The sequence below is a fragment of the Nasonia vitripennis genome, chromosome 4 (assembly GCF_009193385.2).
Source record: "Nasonia vitripennis strain AsymCx chromosome 4, Nvit_psr_1.1, whole genome shotgun sequence".
Taxonomy (NCBI): domain Eukaryota; kingdom Metazoa; phylum Arthropoda; class Insecta; order Hymenoptera; family Pteromalidae; genus Nasonia; species Nasonia vitripennis.
In genome coordinates, this window is record NC_045760.1 from 14809969 (window position 1) to 14829497 (window position 19529).

At 35.6% G+C, this 19529-nt stretch overlaps 5 protein-coding genes across 8 annotated transcripts; 2 read left to right on the forward strand and 3 right to left on the reverse strand.

The window, feature by feature from the left end:
- Window positions 1-615: 615 nt before the first annotated feature.
- LOC100116247 (E3 ubiquitin-protein ligase synoviolin A) lies at window positions 616-4859 on the reverse strand. Of its 2 annotated transcripts, none has more exons than XM_008210211.4 (8): window positions 4340-4859; window positions 3654-3746; window positions 3417-3569; window positions 3054-3344; window positions 2772-2986; window positions 2457-2680; window positions 1994-2381; window positions 616-1924 (listed from the first exon to the last, which is right to left on the reverse strand). In XM_008210211.4, the coding sequence occupies exons 1-8, from the start codon at window positions 4466-4468 to the stop codon at window positions 1651-1653; spliced, it is 1767 nt and encodes a 588-aa protein (XP_008208433.1). In that variant the 5' UTR covers window positions 4469-4859; the 3' UTR covers window positions 616-1650. The 2 variants fall into 2 exon arrangements, with proteins under 2 accessions (XP_008208433.1, XP_008208431.1); XM_008210209.4 differs by having other exon boundaries at window positions 1994-2384; window positions 4340-4853.
- Window positions 4842-6943, forward strand: LOC103316480 (speedy protein A-like). Its single transcript, XM_008210204.2, has 5 exons — window positions 4842-5394; window positions 5786-5941; window positions 6041-6179; window positions 6252-6509; window positions 6599-6943. Exons 2-5 carry the CDS (start codon window positions 5833-5835, stop codon window positions 6657-6659), a joined length of 567 nt encoding a protein of 188 aa, XP_008208426.1. The 5' UTR covers window positions 4842-5394; window positions 5786-5832; the 3' UTR covers window positions 6660-6943.
- On the reverse strand, window positions 6704-11492 carry LOC100116177 (rho GTPase-activating protein 11A). 2 transcript variants are annotated; one of them, XM_001600670.5, is made up of 9 exons: window positions 10375-11492; window positions 10129-10291; window positions 9873-10050; window positions 9603-9686; window positions 9451-9525; window positions 8573-9364; window positions 8136-8495; window positions 7626-8059; window positions 6704-7545 (listed from the first exon to the last, which is right to left on the reverse strand). In XM_001600670.5, exons 1-9 carry the CDS (start codon window positions 11068-11070, stop codon window positions 7085-7087), a joined length of 3243 nt encoding a protein of 1080 aa, XP_001600720.1. In that variant the 5' UTR covers window positions 11071-11492; the 3' UTR covers window positions 6704-7084. The 2 variants fall into 2 exon arrangements, with proteins under 2 accessions (XP_001600720.1, XP_003426897.1); XM_003426849.4 differs by lacking the exon at window positions 9603-9686.
- Window positions 11493-11629: 137 nt separating this feature from the next.
- Window positions 11630-15126, forward strand: LOC100116147 (ribosomal protein S6 kinase delta-1). 2 transcript variants are annotated; one of them, XM_008210206.4, is made up of 7 exons: window positions 11630-11957; window positions 12091-13119; window positions 13211-13344; window positions 13420-13589; window positions 13659-14446; window positions 14684-14779; window positions 14870-15126. In XM_008210206.4, the coding sequence occupies exons 1-7, from the start codon at window positions 11862-11864 to the stop codon at window positions 14966-14968; spliced, it is 2412 nt and encodes an 803-aa protein (XP_008208428.1). In that variant the 5' UTR covers window positions 11630-11861; the 3' UTR covers window positions 14969-15126. The 2 variants fall into 2 exon arrangements, with proteins under 2 accessions (XP_008208428.1, XP_001600691.2); XM_001600641.6 differs by having other exon boundaries at window positions 11633-11957; window positions 13420-14446.
- Smc2 (structural maintenance of chromosomes 2) lies at window positions 15114-19418 on the reverse strand. Its single transcript, NM_001161471.1, has 7 exons — window positions 19124-19418; window positions 18468-18890; window positions 18099-18377; window positions 17245-18018; window positions 16588-17175; window positions 15893-16514; window positions 15114-15793 (listed from the first exon to the last, which is right to left on the reverse strand). Exons 1-7 carry the CDS (start codon window positions 19289-19291, stop codon window positions 15114-15116), a joined length of 3534 nt encoding a protein of 1177 aa, NP_001154943.1. The 5' UTR covers window positions 19292-19418.
- Window positions 19419-19529: the final 111 nt, after the last annotated feature.

Genomic DNA, 19529 nt, shown 5'->3' on the forward strand with positions numbered 1-19529 from the left:
ACGCTCCGTTAGTATATATAGGTTCATGACTTGATAATATTTATAAATAATAGCTATATGCAAATACATACGCATAATAGCTATGTATATATACTGCAGCAATGCGCTGCGTAATAACAGAATCGCCCGCGAATTTTGAAAATTTGGGTGCTCACTCCATGCTAGTGCCAGATATCTATAGGGGGTTTACGAGGAATAGGTATTATAGCGATAGTGTTATGCGAGGTTTTGTATAGAAGGCTTGGATCTTAGCTTGGATGATGAGCTTACACTTTTCAATTCTGAGAGGAAGGGGAGCCTTGTGTTAGCCTGGCCTGATGCATTGCGGGTGACGTCATTTTTAAATGACTAATATTGTTATGATGATTTCGGGAGCCAGCTTATGTTCTGTATCTGTTACTTTCTCTCCGATAGTTTGCGAATCGTATGTCTTCGTTTTCTTTGATTTTTGATGAGTATAGTATGTATACATATAACGCGTAATACTGTATAGTCTTTGTTTTTCGAATATATTTGAATTATAAGCGGCGAATCAAGTTATTATTAGAATCAGGTTTTAAATAAGTAGAGTGATAATCTTTAACGCCACGAGAACGTATACAGCGAGATGTAAGATTGTTTGTAAATAATTAATTTATTAAATTTGTTATTTATTTACATTATTCGAGTTATACAACGAGCTTATTTCTATGTGTGTGTACTTACATGTTTTATTAATAATAAAGCTCAGTCAGGCTAATTTATAATAATGCAAGAAAATTATGAGACATTTTTTTAAATTTGTAAATTATTCAACAGGACTGTAAAAAAGTGCTACAGGAAAAAATGCATTAAGCAAAAACATAATAGTCTAATAACTTTCTTAAAACTATTTAAAAAAATATTGTACCCATTCTTAAAGGATTCCAATATAAATGAATAAATGTGTGTATAAATAGACAAATATTTTTATTATAGTAAAAGAATTTTTTATATAGAACAGCTATTGTACAGTCCATTACACCAGCGTCTTTTTAATTCAAATAACAGAAGAAAAAAAATGAGAAATTTCTAACTGTACAACGAGATCTAATCATTTCGATCACTAGACAAATTTATGTATCAATATTTAAAAAAAAAACGTCAGAAGTAGTAGCTATTAGTAAAGAAAATGAAGTTTCGTCTTTTCGATTGCACTCGTGTAACATTAATGTAACGTCGCTTGGAGGAAGTCTTAGCCTTAACCTGAGTTCAAAGTATGAATCTTAATCCTTAAAAATTGTCTTTTAATAACGGTCATTGGTCAGAGCTCCCGATTTCCCATTTAAATTTGGAAAAAGCGAACGCAGGATGAGCCACATGACTGATCAAATTCTTTCTCACAGAGTACGCTCACGCAATATATCACACATTAAGAGGCTACCGGAGTTTAACCCGGTTTCCATTTTGCCGATTATGCAATTTTAGAATTTTTCAAATAATTACGAATCTGATAAAAAAAAGTCTGCGGCTCTCATTCATCTTATAACTCTCTACTGCTTAATGTCCTAATCTCTCAGCTGACAATCGAAATTCATACAAATAAGCAGATCAATTCAAATAACAAATACGTAATTTTTGAAAAACCATTCAAAATCCATAAGTCGGCAAATCAGTACATCCGGTATCCGCTTAATCGATACCTTCTATCGAAGGATCTCTCGTGAATTTTTCCAATCTTCTTCTCCTCAGCGTCTCTTGCTCAGACGACGTCTCGCTACTGGCTGCGCTAGTTGAAGCCATATGACTACTTGTGCTCGGGGAAGCTTTGCTTTCGGACGATGTCGCGCGGACAACAGATTCGCTTGTCGATGGCTCCTCTGTCGGGTTTGTCGTTACGGGTGCCGACGGTTTCGAGGTCGAATTTTCGCTCGATGGTATTGTTGGAGTCGTTGGTGTAGGAATGCTAGAAGTAAATATGTCAATCAAAACAAAATCTTAACCGTATGTAACAAAATCTCTCTCAATAACTCACGTAGCAGTACTTGCAGCAGTTTGATACTGCCCCATCATAGCGATAGCCGCGTCGAGTAGTAGTTGGACTCTTCTTAGAGTCTCTATTCTAGCCTCAACGGCTTGTCGCAGATTACCTTCCATTAATCTCAATTCCTCTTCACTGAGCGCGGTTAAGTTCGGTGGTGGAGTTGGTACAGGTGGTAGAGGAACGATTGGATGGAACGATTGTGCAAACATGGGAATACCTCCGGGTGCGACGATGGGCTGGAATTGGTTTGGTTGAGCGGTCGAAGTCGAGGAGCTTTGGCCGGGTTGTTGAGTTGTACCGCTACCTGGTGGCGAGGGTGGAGGAGGCGGTGGAAAATTAGTCCAGAAAGCGGGAATCGGGAAGGGAGGAGGACCAGCTGCTGCTAAAAAATTTATATAATATATAATAAGGGCATTATTTTCTTTTATAATCTGTTATTGAATAAAAAACTTACGCTGTGGGTTAGGACCTTGAGCAGGAGCAGGTTGGGGGGCAGGCGTCGGAGCAGGTTGTGGTTGTTGATTTTGTGGTCTTGATGGAGACTGAGAAGTTGTAGGTCTTAGAATGTTGAGCCTACAGGTAGGACAGGTTTGTTGACGTTGAAACCAAGATCTTAAGCATGCTGTATGGAATATGTGATTGCACGGTAATTTCTTGCTTGCAGAAAACATTTCCTCTCTATAAAAAAAAATATTTAAAACATAAACAATAACTCTTGTTTATTCAATAGAATGCTTAATCATAATAGAATTGGATTTTTAAAACATACCTGCAAATAATACAAACATTATCAGCAGCTGCCAATTCTTCAGGTGTTGCATCAGGATACAGAGTATTCATGTTTCTGATAGCTCTTCTAGACATGACAATGTCATGGAAAGCCTTCTTGAAGTTTCTCATTGTATAATACATGGGTCTAAAGGCAAATAGTGGTAGGGTATATATTCTGACCATAATTGCAACAAAAGCAATGTAAAGAGTGACCTGAAATAAGAAAATCAATGAATAAAAAAATAGTTTAGTGGTTAAAGTAGAAAAAATTGTGATTTACCTTTAATAAACCGATGATCAGTTCAGTGTACAACAAAAATACAGGTTTGTTATCCCAAGGATTATCTCTTTGTAAGTCAATTGTATGAAGTATATATTTGATGTTTATATTTAATACAACGGTGATTAGTAAAGCATATTCGAATCCAAACACTAATTGAACCGAAGCTCCTTTGGCAATTGTTGAAGTATACGCATAATCAAACATGGCTAAATTTATAGAATATAGTAGGGCTAATAATGTTCCTACTCTCACATGAAAGAGCCATGTTATTACAGGACTTCTTTCCATCTGGAAAATTAAATAAATAAGATTATAACTTGTATAGTGCTATGAATAAATAAGCAATTAAAAGATACTTGCATAATCAACTCGGTCTTCAGCAAGCCAGTGAAATGATTTCAAAAATAAAAGTAGCGTAAATAATGCAATAAACTTTGGACTAAAGTCATCTCTAAAAACAGTGAATGCCAAGCAAGTTTCTGTAACCGCATACCAAAGTTTTTCCATCAAGTGCTAAACAAAAAATTTTAATCCCATTACACGCATGTTAAAATTAATCTCAAAATAAAAGTTAAAAAAATGAATATATGTTCTTACTTCAAATTCTGCTGCCCTCAAGTTTCCAAAGAAAATTTTTCTCAAAAATGTGTTGGCCATCAGAACAAGTATGAGACTTTGCACATAAATTACCTGAAATAATTCAGAATCAATAATTGTTTTCTCATTACTTATTCTTGGAAATAAAATATATTAAACTTTGCTATTATATGGAAGTAATGTATTGCTTATATAAAACAAAATAATTTTGAATAAAAATGAGTTGAAAAAATTTGTTTGCATACTAAACAGTACTTTAAATTCTATTTCAATCTTTAATTATACATTAAACAGAAACTACACCATGTACTATTCATCATAAGTAAATGGTTAGCAAGCAAAGCTTATCACTTGTCCCCTTTTGTTTCATACTTTATCTTGCTATGAACCTTTGTTCATCTGCTACCAGATGCCAGAGCTCAGGTGGAAACAATATTTCTCAAAGCTTTGAAACGTGAAATTCTTATCTAAACTATCAAATTGTCAATAGCTATCATAACAAAGCAACTCAGACACCTTGAACTGTCCTACAATAAAAAAAAATCTTGCAGAGTTAGTTCTCTGCTTCCTGCTCCAAAATATCCCCCTATCGAAATCAGGAAAACTAAACTTTACAACTGCATATAGGATCGTATCCCAAACTACTAGGGCAAAAAAGGAAAGTTGCGAAAATAAAAACAACTTACAGCCATGCTCGGATTGGACTTGGTTATGTAGACAACCGATGGATAAAACTGCTTCTTCTGGTAGTAGGCATTGCCGATAACGGCGCACGTAAGCGCGACGCTGATCAGCACGACACCCGCGGCCCTCATCTTCACCCTGGGATCCACCTCTCCGGCTTCAGCAACTACCTCTTTCCCGTGATGTCTGTATGCGTCTGGGCTAGTCCGAGGCTTGCCTATATCCTGAGAAACGCAGGAGCTACGTTTATTCTACGGTTGCAATGCTGGCGCTGCTTTTTCCTTCTCCTCTATGTAATGGTATGTAGAGCACTTGACTAGCAGCTGCAGTCCAAATACATTCTACGGAGTCGCGGATTTTGACGTTCGCAGAAGTTGGAAGTCCGTACTTAGTCGTGGAGAAACTGCAACTCAACTAGCAGCAGGCGACGGACGAATTCTCTGTGCCAGCGGGCGCTGCCCGCAGCGCGGCCGAGCCACCAACTAGCTAAGAACATACGTGTCGACTGGCTGCGAGAGCTACGTTTTTTTCTGTAGTCAAGCTGTATATATATACACGTACATACGCACACACACGCACACACACACACGCACACACACACACACACACATATACATATACACACACACGCATACACACACACACACACGAGAGCGCGTTATTTATTGCCAATTTGATCATGGATTTGCTGAATTACGCAACTATTTTTCGCTTAGTTGAGTTTGTTTAACGCCGGCTCGTTGACTTTCTTTCTTTTAGGGAGGGTTTTTGCATTCTGCATTATTCTTTTCGATATGGTTTCCAGAGTTTAAATGATATTGTCGTCCAGCATTTGGACAGACGGTGGTACGCTATTGGTCGCGGAATGCGCGCTCAGTATTCGTGATAGGCTTCTTTAAATTTGGAGAACCTTTTTCTTTTATTTCTTTAAGATATTAAGAAAACGTATTTTTTTTTACTTATACAACTATTTGGAGACGATTGAGTATTGTTCGTTTTTTATATGTGAGAGAAGTATAGGTGATATGATGTAATGTAGAAGATCATAATGGGACGGGTAAGTAATAAAAAATCCAACTTGTCATAATTATAGTTACAAAATTACTTAAAGTACTAGACTTCGTGATAATATTATTGTAGCGAACAGCATGTTTTAAAAAGCATATTTTTCTTTTTCCATGTGCAAATATTAAATAATAGTTTGTCAGTTGACTATATAGAGTGTTCCAATTTAAGATTAAAACTAAAATTTTTGAAAACGGCGGTTAGAGTGTTCGCTATAAAGCTTATATATGCAATAGACGTATGACTTTTGTTTGCTATATTGTTTTTTCAGTTGCACGAAACTGTCTTTTGTTAAAAAAATCACCTTGAAAATTGCGACTCTTTACATTTTATCTTGAGCAGAAACAATATATATGTATATATATATATATATATCACTATAGCGATTGAATCATTGTGTACCAATGAAAATATAACAAAACTTGGAAATATGGATCTCCTACACAAGAGAGACTTTATGGCGTCGCCTTACAGATCGGAACGAGAAAAGCTCATCTCTATCAAGCGATGGAATGTCAGAAGATTCTTTAAGTTGCTGGGTAAAATGAACCTCAATAATTGACTAGGTTTAAAACGATCAAATGCACGTAAGAATTACATAGAAAAACAATTGAACCTCAATTATCTCCAACATGCAGACTCGTTAGCAGATTTTTTAGAGAGCGACAAGTGCTATCGGCTTGCCGACAACTATCTTATAGCAATGGTGTTCACGTACTTCTTGAGGGCGTCACTCGAACCGGATGAATACACACAGCAAAATTTCTTTGCGGCACTGTAAGCATCCACGAAATATTACAATCAATTCTTGAAAAGTTAGCTCAACCCTTGCCTCGGTCTCTGCTACAGATTTCTTGCCTACAATATGGAGGAGGACGAGGGTGAGTTTCTGCTGGCGGAGCTCGAGGACTGGCTTGACTGTACCGTCGCTGACCTCAAGCAGGTGCGATACGAGCTGTTCCAACGGGTGGAATACCGGGGCGCAGTGTCGCGCGCCTGTTGCGATATTGTCATGCGTTCCGCGAACCCGGAGCACAAGGTTTGGCAGAGGCGTCGTCACATCTATCACTCCGGAATCGTCAGTAAGAAAACCTGGTATAATGATGGGTGAGCTCTCGTTTATCGATACTTTTTTGAATTTTCAAATGATCAGGTTGAAGAGAATACCTAACGATTACTTTATCGTGTGTTTGCAGGGAAAAGACCGTTTGTCCTGTGTGCAACGGTTATGATAGCGAGGAGGAAGATTACTATTAGATGACAGAACAGAGACTGATACTCATAGCGTGAACAATGCAGTGTAAATAAAACGTTACTTTTATTACTCAAAAGTGTAAAAATACATTGTTGTAAATTCATATTTTACGTTTTATCGTATATAATATATAGTGATGATTAAAAAAAGAATATAATGTACTATGACACTTGGTTGCTATCTGGCACTAAATTGTACATACATGGCAGATACACTACTCTAAAGTTATGAATAAAAAAAAGCTTTTCAAAAATATACACTCACAGTCCGAAATAATATATATATATATAAAAAAAATCACGTAAAAATGATTAAGTGATTCTCTGTAAAGTACTTCTCTTGATTCTTATAAATACATTTCAAGTCTATTGACATCTTTCACGCTTATATACGCTCTCATTCACACTCATTCTTCTTTCGCAAAGTATCAATTCTTGTGTCTACTCAATTGCGTCGATTTGAGCACAATCCTTGGACTTTGTCTTTTAGGCGTAATCGGCACCATTGCTTTCAAGGGTGTTCGGCGCGAATTGATAGCTGCTCTCTTAGCCGACAAAGTTTTCGCACTCCTCGGTGTTTTGACGTTGAGCGGCCGTTTGATGTGCGGCGTCTTGCACATTGCGCTGTCATCGGGCTTGTAGACGTTGATGTCCTCCTGACGATGAGTCGTCATAGACGTGTTGTTGCTCGATGCACTTAGTATTAGCTGGTTCTCTTTTTGGAGATTGTTTACATTGGCCTCCTCATGACTTATTCGCGATTGATTGAAACGCGTCGACTGTCGACGATTACTACTGCTCGCTAGAGGCGATGGTGCGTGTGATAAACGCCTACTTGCGATGTGCTTCCGCCGGGCGCTTAATTCGTTGTGATTGTGCCTTTTGGTACCTATTGATTAATTCAAGATTAAAAATTATTAATTAAATATAACAAGCACGCAAAAGTTGAAAAAATAAATGTTTTCTTACTGTGTGGCGTTCTTGGTTCATCTTTCATGGCAGCTCGAGTCGTCGCTTGAACTCTCATTGATTGCCTTCGACTCACGTCGACGGCTTCTTTGGTTGGATCGTCGAAGAGTTTGGCTTTTGCCAGAACCATACCAGCATTTTGCGTCCTAAGCTTAGCCACGGATGCGCGACCGGTTTGAGGTACTGGGGTCAGCATCTTCGACTCCTGCTTAAAGTACTGATCAGCATCCTTCCATGAAACCGTTTTCTCTTTACGCGGTTCCAACGTTTTGGTTTCGCTCGGTGGGCACTCAATCTCGTTATTAATTAAGTTTTGCTGGCTATTAGTCTTCTTAAGTTCTTTAATTTTGTTATTAAAATACTGCGAGTTATCGATAAATTCACCGCTATGGAAGGAGGAAGCTCGTCGCACCGGATTTATGTTGGTCTTGATGCTGCGAGTGCAATAATGCAAAAGTAAATAAAGACGTACTAATTAAGATCACCATTAACATCTGTCTTTCGAAATACCTTATAGGCGGTGATTCAGTGCTATGGAAGACGTCGTCGTCAAAAGGTGCAAAATCGTCGTCGCTGAAGGATCCCCGTGTATGTTCTGCCGTGTGACTTATCAAAGTATTGAGTTGTTGCTGCAGATAGTTTAACCGTGCATTTGTTTCCTCACTACAGAACGTGACTTCACCTCCAGTCTCAGCCTTTGGCGTCTGATCGAGACTCTTGTTAGAGTCACGTTTGACCAGAGGACGTCCGCGCTTGAGGTTGCACTGCTTTGGATAGTAATTGTTGAGTCGAGGGTCAGGTTTATGAATTGAATTTCGTACCGACGGCCGCTCAGAAGTGTGCCAAGAAACAGTACGTTGGACTCTTTTACTAAGATTAACAAATGTTAATTAAACGCAAAGAAACAAGAGTTAATTTATGGATTTTTAAAATATAAAGATGTTTACCTGACTGGTTTTTCTTGAGATCTTCTTCTTAAATTTCCGATTTTTCGAGCACTCGGCGATCTTATGACTTTGTGTTCCGCTGACCTTCGAATCTTTAACTCCCGACTGAGTCGCTTAGCTAATTGATCCGCGCTAGCAGTACTCTCGATACTCGCCTCCTCTAATGTTTTCTCATATTCACTCTGCACCTTGCTGATTGGATTGGCTGTCAACACATCACTGGAATCACTAGTTATACTCTTGAATTCCTGCGATATTCGTGACTCGATTGCCGAAACTCTGTTCTTGATTTCCTCGTACTCGCTTTTTGGTATCTTGACGTACTCGTTTGATTTCAAGTCCATAATTTCGAGTCCATTGGATAAGTTAGGCGACGAAGAATTCCTCAAGGAGTACGAATGTGTGGATTTTCGCGTCGAACTAAGGCGTTTACATTTGGCTTTGTTCTCGCAATTCGATGTAATCTCCCGCGAGATTTGCTCACCACAGTCGTCCGACAGGTTGATATCTGCATCCATGAACACTTGCTCCAGCGTCTTGTCACTGCCAGAGTTTCGTATCTTAGCCTGCGGCGAGGATAGGTATGGCGAGTCGATGGTCTGGGTTCGACGTCGCTTCTTTGGATCTGAAGTATTGTTGCTCGTTAAGCTCCAGCGTCTCTCCATACAAGGACTGAAGGACTTCTTACGATTCTCGAGATCTTGTTCACTTGACTTCTGTTTGTGACGCGGCACGAACCGATCCAAGCTTAATCTTAGCTTTTTTGATCTATCAATCTTGTCACATACTCTCCTGAAGCATATATATGATGTAATTGTAGTTTGGAATTTTATTAAAAGTTGTCATTAGTTGTCATTCGTTATTGAAATAATACTCACGTTTCTGAATGAACTTTGTGAGACAAATACTTTTGAATTCCAGATTTTTGGTTTGGGCTTTTGTCTTTCAGGGGACTATTAAAAAAGGATGTTTGTATCAGCAAACCTAGTTTTATAAAATCAAACGAAAGCAAAACCATGCAAAAACATACTTTGGATCATTAGAGACTGGGGAAGAAAATAGGTATGTGTGACCAGAAGAAGAGCTAGTAGGCATAACTTCGAGCAACTCCCGTCTGTAATAGGAGTGAAGAAGAATGACAGTGTAATATGATCAGAAACATCAAAAACTCTTAGGAAAGTGTAAAATAGAATTCATGCAACTTTATGTACAGAAAAAAAAAATTAAAATACAAGTAAATAAAATTGTAAATCAAAAGTCATGCCAATTAGTTTTCATAAATCAAAATTTTCATCCATACTTTCTCTTTATATTTGTTGGATCAGCTGCTTCAACTTTTCTCTTTTTGCCTGCTTTCAAAGATGGTGTGTACAGACTATGAGTTGATTCCATAGAAAGAAGATGATTTTCTGGTATATCCATTCCACTGATAGGAGAATTATTTTTTCCAACCATCTTTTTTAAACCACTTAACATTCCTAAAAATTAAAATACAAATATTCTTATACAATGTAACCCAAAACAAATAATTTTACTATTTCCACTAAAGTTCATACTTGTAAGACTTCCACTTCGATGTTTTTTCTTTTTACTTTTAAATGAAGATGAAGGATCAGATCGATCAAGTTCATTTTCAATACTTCCAACAGCATCCATTGAAATAGCTTCTGATATATCATCGGGAAGAACTCCAATCTTTTCAGCATTCTCAATTAAAAGCTTTGAAAAATAAATAACAATCAAATAAACAAAAATAATAAAAACTTGAGGATCATATAATTATGATTCTTTTAAAAATTTACCTTAACAATATTTAAGTGAGCCTCTAATCTTGACTGAACTGCAACCATGGTAGTTTCTTGGAGAGGCATTATATTTGGTCCAAAAACTCTAGCTAAATTGTCAATTCCCATTTTATTTTGCTTCTCGTAAGACGCAACAGTCTTCAAGAATTCCATGAGATATGCAAGCGTGTTCAAATGGTGAGGTGGTAAGAGTATGCAAGCCATGAGTAGTGCCTCTATCTTGTTTGTTTTTAACATTCCACATCTCACAAACAGCTCATGATAAATAAAAGGTATCAGAGGCTCCGGCAAAAATCGGAAGAACGATTTCAAGCAATTGGCCACATCTATTGCATTATTCTTCTCTCCCAGAGTACCTCCATTGTCCAGTCTTACTATAATCTCCCTTTGCCTGAGCTGCGAACCAGCTTTTCTAAACAACCCCTCTTGGTTTGCATTCTTCAATAAGAACACTGCTGCCTGACTTACAAACACGGGTACGTGAATTATCGCCCCAGATGAGAGATTAACAACATCCAGAGGTAAATACGAGAGTGGAGTCTTAAAGACCTTCTTCAAGGCGCTCGCGTTCCTCTCGAGTTTGTCCGTTTTCACGGCATTTTTCTTAATGCGGTACTTAACCCCCAAAGTCCGCAGATTACCCGCAACTATTTGATAAACCTTTTCTTTATGCAGAACGTCGTAAATCAACATTTTCACTGCTTCGGCTCACCAAGTTTCTTCTCCAGATAAATTTGACGAAGATCTCATTCATCAGTCGGCAAAACTTTTGTTTGCAAAAGCGAACATTGCACTAAAGCGAACCAACACAATATCCATTATCAGTATCACTAGCGCACAAACTTGAAATTCCAATAATAATCGATTGATCAAGAGTTCTCTATAGAGTATTTTAAAACTTTCATTGATGATCGATGAAATTTCATCGACGTATTACGGCTAAAACATAACGAATGCTTGCGGTGTTTGCGTGAAAAAACGTTAAAAGCGCGATCTTATATCGCTGCTATGTTTTTGAACGCCACAAACGATGCACTAACCGCCAAAATGATAAAAGGTCTCATTCTCACTGCAACTACTTTGGAAAAGAATTGCATCAACCAATATTGATTTTTTTGGTCGAATAGACGGAAAAACTATGAGAATCCAATGTTTGAACGAAAAATTGAACAGCAATTGAGAAAATGCGTTTGTTTTTCGTAGAAGTACGACGACAGCAAAAGAGTCGCTCTCATGAAGAGCAGCTTTGAGGCGAGGGGGTGTTTATCTGTCAAATTACTTCTGCTACTTACATTAGTCTGCTTAATAACGTCGTGTAATCCTAATCGTTGGGCTATTGTTAACCTTTTGATATACGATGATTACGTTTATTTTAACCATCAGCGATCGAAGATCGACGATGTTCTGCACGATAAATGGAATTTGGAAATAAGTAGATCTATTTATTTGTGTAAAAGATGTAAGCGAACGAGCGTTTGTTTGGAATGGCGCCGCCGAAAGACAAATGGGTAAGGCGATTTGTCATATCGGAAACAAGTCGCCATAAAAAAGGCTTCACCGTCTACAAAGTTACCTCGATGGTGGGTAGTTTCGAATCATTTGTAGCCCTCTTTTAGCATCGTTTTTTTTCTTTTGTTAAATATAACAATGTAACTCTGACGATTCCGCATCATTTGTAAATTTATTTTTCAATTTTGATCTCACTGTTTTCAGATGTTTTTAAAGACATCTCCAGACGTTGTATCTAAAGTATCTATCTGGAAACGTTATAGTGACTTCAAAAAGCTGTACAGTACTATGCAATCGTTGCATTCAACGATGCAGATAAAGGAGCCCTTTCCACCATTCCCCAAGCCAAAGTTCTTTGGAAGATTTGAAGCTGAAGTAATCGAGGAGAGAAGAGAATGTGCTTTGAAACTTTTAGAATTTATTGGCCGTCACAATGCATTGTTTACCAGCGATGCTTTTGTAAAATTTTTTGAAACAGATAATTTGGATAAACGCTTTCTAGATTGCTCTCAGTCTCTTAGCTCCGACACTTCGGATGATGATCGGAATGTCAATTGCGAAAATGAAGAGAATGGTATTACAAACACTACTAATCTTCCTAAATTTGTTTGTACTAAGAAGGTGAAACCAATCAAAGTTGGCAACCAGAAGGATGTAAAAGCAAAGCAAGCAAGTTGTAAAGGCAGTAGTTCAAAATCAGTTGTAGTCACTAGTTCTTATGAGCATTATCATGTAAACTGCAACAATAATAATACCAAAGATAGTGCTACTGACATTGTTGACGGACTAGAGGCAATAACTTGCGAAGAGAATGGTTCAAAGTATACAGATGCTATAAACAAATCTGTTGTCATACATGATGGCTCAGATTTAACACAATCTTTTAAAGAATCTGCACAATATATTTTAATAGCAGCTGCTCATATGAGTGCTGCTTTTCGGCATGAGGCGATCGCAGAATACGAAGAAGCTTTTACTCAGTACAAACTTGGAATAGCTCATCTTATTAATGGTATACAAAATGAAATAGATCAAGAAAAAAAAGTAGTGATTCAAGAAAAGATAACAAAGTATTTACAAAGAGCAGAAAGACTGTACAATAGGCATCTGAATTGCAATGTATCAGTATTACATAAACCTGTTACAGAATTGCGAAATTATAAAGTCATTGAACTTACAGGATCTGTTATGCTGGCTAAAGATGTACTTCAGGGTTTTATAAGAGTTATAAAGGTAATGCTGAACATTTCTACCATTGAAAGAAAAATAATAATAGCTTAATATGACAAAACAAGAATAATATGAAAAATACGTTTTGTTACAGACTGTAGAAAAAGTTGCTGGTTGTAAAAAAGATATCAGTGCTTATATCTTACGAGGGAGGGTGCCATATATGGTTCAATTATATTCATGTATGCAGACTGATTCTACTGTATTTTTAATCTTGCAGTACATGAGGTGAGATTGCAAATTATAGGTATTTTTATTAGGATTTTTGTTCAATGTTTTATTAAAATTTAATGATTTTAATAGCAGGGGAAAATTGTGGAGTTTTGCAAAGAATAATTATAAACCAGATGCTGAAAAATTAAAGCATTTGAAAAGGGGGCATTCAAGATCTTTTAGTTGTGATGCTGTTATTCAACTTGACTTGGTAGGAAAATCGCATGTGCAAGAAAATATACCTAAAGTAGATATCACTGGTAAAGAAACAAATTCTTTTATTTCTTCAAAAAATTATCTCATCACTCCTATTAATGAACTTGCTTTAGGAGATACAACTGAATTAGTTAAGAATGCACAAAAGTTGTTACAGTCGGTCAGTGCTACTTTAAAACGTAGTAATTCGATCGCAAGTAGATTGAATGAATCAGAACGCCTTTTATATAAACCAAACAGTAATAAAGAAGGAGAAAACAGTGTTATTGATTGGGAAAATCGTTTAAAAAGCGATTCTTTATGCATCGAAGATAATGAAGACACTGAAGCAAGTGGTGATCTGAGTGAACTTTCTATAAGTGAGAGTTGTACAGAATTAAATAATGATAAAGGTGTGGATCTCAATGTAAAGATTGATAATAGAGAATCAAAAGAAGACTTAAAGAAAGCAGAGAATGAAAATTCTGCTAAGTTAAGCAACTTAAAATTAGTCAATAAATTGTATACTGAAAACAGTAGTAATGGAGCGGAATCTTTTAAATTTAGTGAGGACCAAATTCAATATAAAGTAGAAAACTACCCCGTAGAAGTAGAAAAAAAAATGTGGGTGATTCCAGAATCTATTGTAAAGATTTGGGCTGCAGAGATACTTCTCGCTTTAGAAGCTCTGCACCAGCAAGATGTTATTATTTCAGATTTACGACCAGATAATATTTTAATAGATGACTGTGGAAATGTGTGTATGACATATATTGTACCTCGTAATGATACGGAATTATTACGTTTAAAAAAGCCTTACTCGTCACCAGAGTTATGCATGTTCACACCTCCTATTTCAATAACTACATCAGCTGATGTTTGGAGTTTTGGAGTTCTTTTATATGAGTTGTTAACAGGTTTTGTAAGTTTGACTTTCAAAATCGATAACTTTACATTATCTTTTAAAAAAAATTTTTATTTACGATGAATTAAAGTACAAAATTTATTATTTACACTATTTTTTTCTAAAGATCACGTATGATTAATAACTTTGAATACTTATTTTTTAAATAGCATTATATAGTATTATAATATTATTTACAAATTTCGCTTATTACTGATATAATTGGTAATTTAAAAAAAAATATATATTTTTTAGGATTTTCAAACAAAACATCCAGGACAATTTCATACACATTCTTTAATAAACATTCCTGAGAGTTTGTCAAAAGATGCAAAGACTCTTTTACAAAATGTAAGAAATTAACAATGTCATTTTGTACAGAAAATATATATTTGATTTTCTTCTTATTATCAATATATGTCATTTGTTCAAATATTTCAGATACTCAAATACCAACCCAGTGATCGTTTAACGATTCCAGAAATAAAACAGCATCCGTTTTTTGCCAACACTGATTGGTTGGAACTTCTTAATGCCTGAGCCATATATTTATTTTAAAAATAAAAGAGTATTACTTAACTTATGCGCTATGTAAACATGTACTATTTATTAACTGTCAATCAATTAGAAAAAGGTTTAAAAAAAAATTATGTACACTGGACTTTATGTTTAAGAAAAATTAAAATTACTTTCCTCTAGGTCTTTCGGTTCTTGTTATTGCCGACATACCATCAACAAAACGCGTTTTAAAGAGAACATTAGCATTGTTAAACATACCATTTTTTAATGATACAACAATGAACTGCGAGCTTTTGAAGTGCCGCTTCAACATGGCACCGATATTCTCTGTATGCGACAAATCTAATGCAGCATCAACTTCATCCAAAATGTAAAGTGGTGCAGGTTTGAACAGTAACATAGCTAGAATTAATGAAAGAGCGACAAGAGATCTTTGCCCTCCTGACAATTCACCCAGTGAATCTTTCCAAACTCCACAAAGTGCAATTTTCACTTCTAATCCTTCAAGGACTGTTTGATTTTCAGGAGGTTCAAGTTTAGCATCTGCACCAGGAAGTAAACTACTAAATATAGATCCAAAATCTTTGTTTACTCGTTCCCAAGCTTCTAGAAGTGTCATTTTCTTCTTTTCGTCTAGCTTTTTAATAGAATCTAAAATCTTCTTCCTGTCACCCTCTAAGATCTTTTTCTTTTTCAACAATTCTGTATGTTGCTCCTCTTCTTGATTAAGGTGATGCATTGCCCTGGCGTTTACTGTTCTACTTAGCTTATTAAGGAGACTTTCCAGCTCTCGTGTCTTTTGACCCATCTCTTCTGGATTATTAGCTTCAAAATCATACATGCTCCCTAAAATTCACAAAATATTATATAATATACAAAACAAAGTGTTAATAAAAACAATAAAAAAAAAATAAATGCATAAAAAATTTTTCAAATAAAAAATACCTTTTTCATTGAAGTATTTTTCATCTTGTTTAATCCACTCATGCCTCCGAAGATAATCAGCGATCTTATTCTTACAATCTGCAGCAGTTACTTTTATGGCAGTGACTTCATGATTTAATTTCTTTATTTCTAATTCACTTTCTTGTGCTTGTTTTAAAATATTTTCTTTTTTATGTTGCAACTTTTGGATTTCAATATTGTGTTGGTGTATGGCATCTTTTCGAGCTTTCAATTCATTTTGGAATTCTTTAACTACTACATTTGCTTCATCAAGGTCGCTTTTAAGAGCGTTACCTTTTTCCTTTATTTCGTTAAGTTTTTCTTCCGCTTTCTTAAGCTGTTCTTTACCATTTTCTATAGCTTTTTGAATTTCAGACGTTTCCAAATTAAGCGTTTCAGATTCTTGCTCCCTTTTTTGCCACTCTTTTCTACTTGCTTCAGCTTTTTTCTTCAACGTTTTTAATTTATTTTCTGCTTCTTTTAATTGTTTTTCTCGTATGTTATCCGCATCTTTTATCTGTGCTTCAATCTCTTTAGCTCTCTTTGCACTAGTTTTTTCAAGCTCTTTAGCTGCTGCCATTTTTTCAGTTAATTCTTTAAGCGAAGACTCCAGTATGTCGACCTTAAAAAAGATATATTAAAAACATTATTAATAAAAAAATAAGAAATCAAAAGTTTTTTAATGACTATCTTACTTCTGTTTTTAATTGATGGTGCGTCGTTTTTTGTAATCGCTGCTTAACCATATCCAACTCATGCTGTTTGACATTAAATTGTTGTTTTAGAGAATTAAATCTATCAGCTGTTTTGTGAATACTTGCTATTCTCGCATTGATTTCTTGAAGGGACTGTTCTTTCTCATTTAAAGCATATTGAAGTTCCTTCAGCTCATCTAATTTTAGTAATACCGAACCTCCTCGTGCAGCTGAACCACCAGAAAGGACACCTGATGGATCAAATACATCTCCTTGCAATGTAATACATTTTTTCATTATATTTCTATGGTAAGCTACTTGTTTAGCAACATTCATGTCTTTACAAATAAAAACGTTTCCAAATATCCAATGCATTGCTGCCCTTGTTTCTTCAGGATATTCTATTAATTCAATAGCTGGTTGCACATTCTCTGCACCTACAAGATTTTGTGCAATCTCTATAGTTCTTTGGTCCATGACACGTCCAACTATTTTGTTTAATGGTACAATCGTTACGCGCGATTGCAATTGGCCATACTTCAGTATATCTTTACCAGTTTGATCAGAATCAACCATGACATTATAAAGCTGAAAAATTATAAAACTCATTTAATAATAAATCTAAATAAATACAGATAAAACTGTGCGTATAATTACCCTTCCTCCAGCAGCAATTTCTAAAGCATAGGCTGCTTTTCGATCTTTAACAGTGATTGACTTGCAAACAAGACCTTTTACTGATGCTCTGTTAAAATTAGGCTTTGGATCTTTGTAATAAAATCGTAGATTAGGGTACTGTGATTCAACATTATCAACTTGATCACTTAGTCTCCTTACTTCTCTTATTAAAGCTCCTTTTTGTTCTTCCAATGATTCCAGCAAACCATCCTGGTAGTTCAATTTGCTCAGCTCATTTTCAAAATTTTTCAAATCTTTTTGCATATCCTCTAACTTTTTGTTATCTTTTCTGTAATCATTTTCAGTACTTTGCATTTCCGATTTTTTTGCCATTAGTTGCTGTTTATTATGGACTAATGTCATTTCACATTGCTTAATTTCAGTCTGTGCTTGACTGAGATTTTGTTTTGCGTTTATAAGCTGTTGTTCTAAAGTTGCATTAGTACCGTCATCACATTGCAATAAACCTGAACTAATTTTCTGGTAAGCTTCTTGAGCAGCTACAACAGCTTCTGAATCCAGTCTATCTTGTTCCTTTAATTGTTCAAAAAGTCCACCCACTTTATCTATTTCTTTTAACTTGACTTCTAATAATTTTTCATCATCTTTAAGATTGCTTTTTAACTGTTTAATAGTTGTTTCTGCAGCTTTAATATTTTCTTTATTGCTATTAATTTCAGCTGTTATTTTGTGTTCCTTTTTTTCTGCCTCACGAAGATTTTGTTCTATTTCACCCAGTTTGTCATCCTGTTCCTAAAATTCAAATTGAGAATGAAAAATTAATTTGAATATACAGATAATTTTTAATTATTGTTTACTTTTTAAAAACTCACAGAATTTCTCTTTTCAGTTATTTCAACAATCAATTGCTCGATGTTTTTAATTTCTTGTTCACCATCTTTAATATTTTTTTGTTTGTCTTCAATTTTTTGTTTGATTGCTTGAACATCTTCATTAGCTTTGTCACTGTTTCTCAAAGCATTTACATACTTCCATGCTATGTAAATCCTCTTACAATGTTCAAGTTCTCTTGTTACACGTTGGTATTCCATGTACTGAGCTCTTTCTTCTTTCAATTTGGCAATTTTAGGTCCCAATTCATCTTTTAAAATCTAATAGTAATTAAAATCAATAAAAGTTAAATAAAAAAAATTAGTTAATTCCAAAATTGTTACAATAATTGAAATATTTTTCAAACATACATCATTGATTTCACGCAGTTTGCTATCCTTCTTTTCAATAAGCTTCAAAGAGGCTGCTTTTTTGGTTTCATACATTTTTGTTCCTGCAGCCTCTTCAATCATAGACAAAATTTCTGGTGGTTTCATGTTCAGTACCTTAGTAATTCTACCTTGCATAATTAAAAAGTGTGGATTGTTTACATTAAGTTGCACAGAGCAAAACATATCTTGAACTCTTTTGTTTGGTACATTAGAACCATTAATCATATACTTATTTTTTCCATCTATAACAACTTGTCTTGTTACTGTTATCTCCTCATAATCTTCATATCCCATAGGAGATGATTCTCTGTTGCGATTGTCAAAGACTATGGTTACACTAGCTTTTTTTACGCCGGCTTGACCAGATTTGTAAACAAGCTCTTGCAAATTGCTTGCTCTCACCTAGGAAGAATAGTATTTTATTAGAAATCAATGTTATTATTGCAAGATTATAGAAAAAGTTAAAAAATATAAATATGTATAGTTTAATACAATATTACTACACCCAAATAGATTTAAACCATTTACAAAAGTAAGGCTATGTCTACTAGATGATAATGAAGACAATCTTTGACTCGGTGAGTTGTCAATCGTAAAATAAAACATCTGTAATACAGCAAAAGCTTATACATTACATTTGAGAGATTGGAGATCCCCAGAACGAAGCATATCGAGTCGAGAATGTTGGATTTACCGCTGCCGTTCAAACCAGTGATAGCATTGAATTCCCGATCAAATCCATTGATCTCGACCCTTTTTCCATAGGACTTGAAGCCCTCGATCACCATTGACTTTATATACATGTTTGCGATGCTTCTCTCGACGTCTAGTCATCAAGAGTCGACCAGTACGGATTTTACAAAACACGATTTCGCGGCAAAAACAAGAACCGCGAGCTGTTCAGAGAACGAAAACACACGCCATTGTCGCGCGCCAACCGCAGTTCGCACTAGCATATATAGTAGCATAGTCGCCAACGGATGAGGTTTTGCGCATGTGCAATATGTACGTTATACTACGTCACTATACGTTGTTGAGACG